This window comes from Loa loa (assembly GCF_000183805.2).
Source record: "Loa loa unplaced genomic scaffold supercont3.2361, whole genome shotgun sequence".
Lineage (NCBI taxonomy): Eukaryota > Metazoa > Nematoda > Chromadorea > Rhabditida > Onchocercidae > Loa > Loa loa.
This window is the reverse complement of record NW_018110540.1, coordinates 1-1,369: the sequence shown is the minus strand read 5'-3', so window position 1 is coordinate 1,369 and position 1,369 is coordinate 1. Positions and strand designations below refer to the sequence as shown.

The window sequence follows — 1,369 nt, the reverse complement described above, 5'->3', positions numbered from 1 at the left end:
TTGATCAAAGATTACTGGTAGCTAAATATTGTGAGAAATTGGAAAAATTTTATTTTGAATAAATTTGTTTAATTAATTAATTTAATTCTACTAATTTGATTCAGAAAATGTTTGGACTTGGTACCGAAGGAATCGTAAAAAAATATCAAACCGATTTAAAAACCTATATTCCACCAAATATGTCACATACGGCATTTGATAAAAATATGAAGAAAAATCGTTACAAAGGTTTACTGCTTTTATTTAAATCTTTTTTTAAAACTTTCCAATTTTAAATTTAATCTGAAATGAGTTTTATTTTCTCCCAATATTTGGTTGATAGTTTATGCATGTATTGATGAAAATGTTAATTGTTAAAACAATTATTGGTTAATTGGTTGAATAATTAATTAAGAAGTTTAAATATTAAACGAATTTACTCGGGCTATAGTTCATTTTTGTTATAAATGAAATGATAATAACAATAATTTTGGAAATTTTCAATCGATTTTCAATTATTGACAAGTATACTTCTAAAGTTTTCCAAACAATTAAGTTAATTATACATTAATGATAATATCATATCATTTATATATATATATATATTCTAATCATAAGTAAGATATGCTTAGCATACAATCTAATGATTACGGTACAGAAAAAAAATAACTGCCAAGTATTAATGATGCATATGATATGTTGCAGATGTCATATGCCTTGATAAGACACGTGTTGTATTGCAAAATGGAGAATCTGACTATATTCACGCAAATCACGTTAAAGGCGATCCATTCCTAAATCCATTCATTTGTACTCAGGTAAAGCAAATAATTATCTCAAATAATTTACAACGAATTTTTTAAATGTGACTAATTAATTTTTTAATATTTTAAACCAAATTATTTTATGACTTGAATTTTTTTTCTTTGCATTTTTTTCCTTTTCTATTAATTTAATTTTTAGTATTTTTTCGATATTATCAAAATAACTTTTTTTTTGTGATTTCCTAAAATTACATATTATTTTCAGATTTTATTTTTAAAACTTTTCAAAATGAAATTTCTTAAAAATTTTCACAAAAATATACATCAGTGCAATTTTAGAAAATACATTTGTTATTGGAAAATGAATTAATATTAATTATAATTAATTAATTGATTATTATAGGGACCAATGCAAATAACAGTAAATGATTTCTGGATTATGATAATGCAAGAAAAAGTAAGTAATATTATTATGTTATGTAATGTTCGTGAAGAAGGCAAAAATAAATGTTTTCAATATTGGCCACAAGATGTTGGTTCATCGCTTACATTCGGAGGTTAATTAATTACCACTAAAATTTTTTTTTTTTTTGTTCATTTTATCTGCCAACAGTTTTTATTCATTT

At 22.7% G+C, this 1,369-nt stretch overlaps 1 protein-coding gene across 1 annotated transcript; it reads left to right on the top strand.

Annotated features, from left to right (window-relative positions):
* Positions 1-107: 107 nt before the first annotated feature.
* LOAG_15652 (protein-tyrosine phosphatase) lies at positions 108-1,305 on the top strand (the record flags this gene model as incomplete). Its single annotated transcript, XM_003151142.1, has 3 exons — positions 108-228; positions 685-797; positions 1,147-1,305. 3 exons carry the CDS (start codon positions 108-110, stop codon positions 1,303-1,305), a joined length of 393 nt encoding a protein of 130 aa, XP_003151190.1.
* Positions 1,306-1,369: the final 64 nt, after the last annotated feature.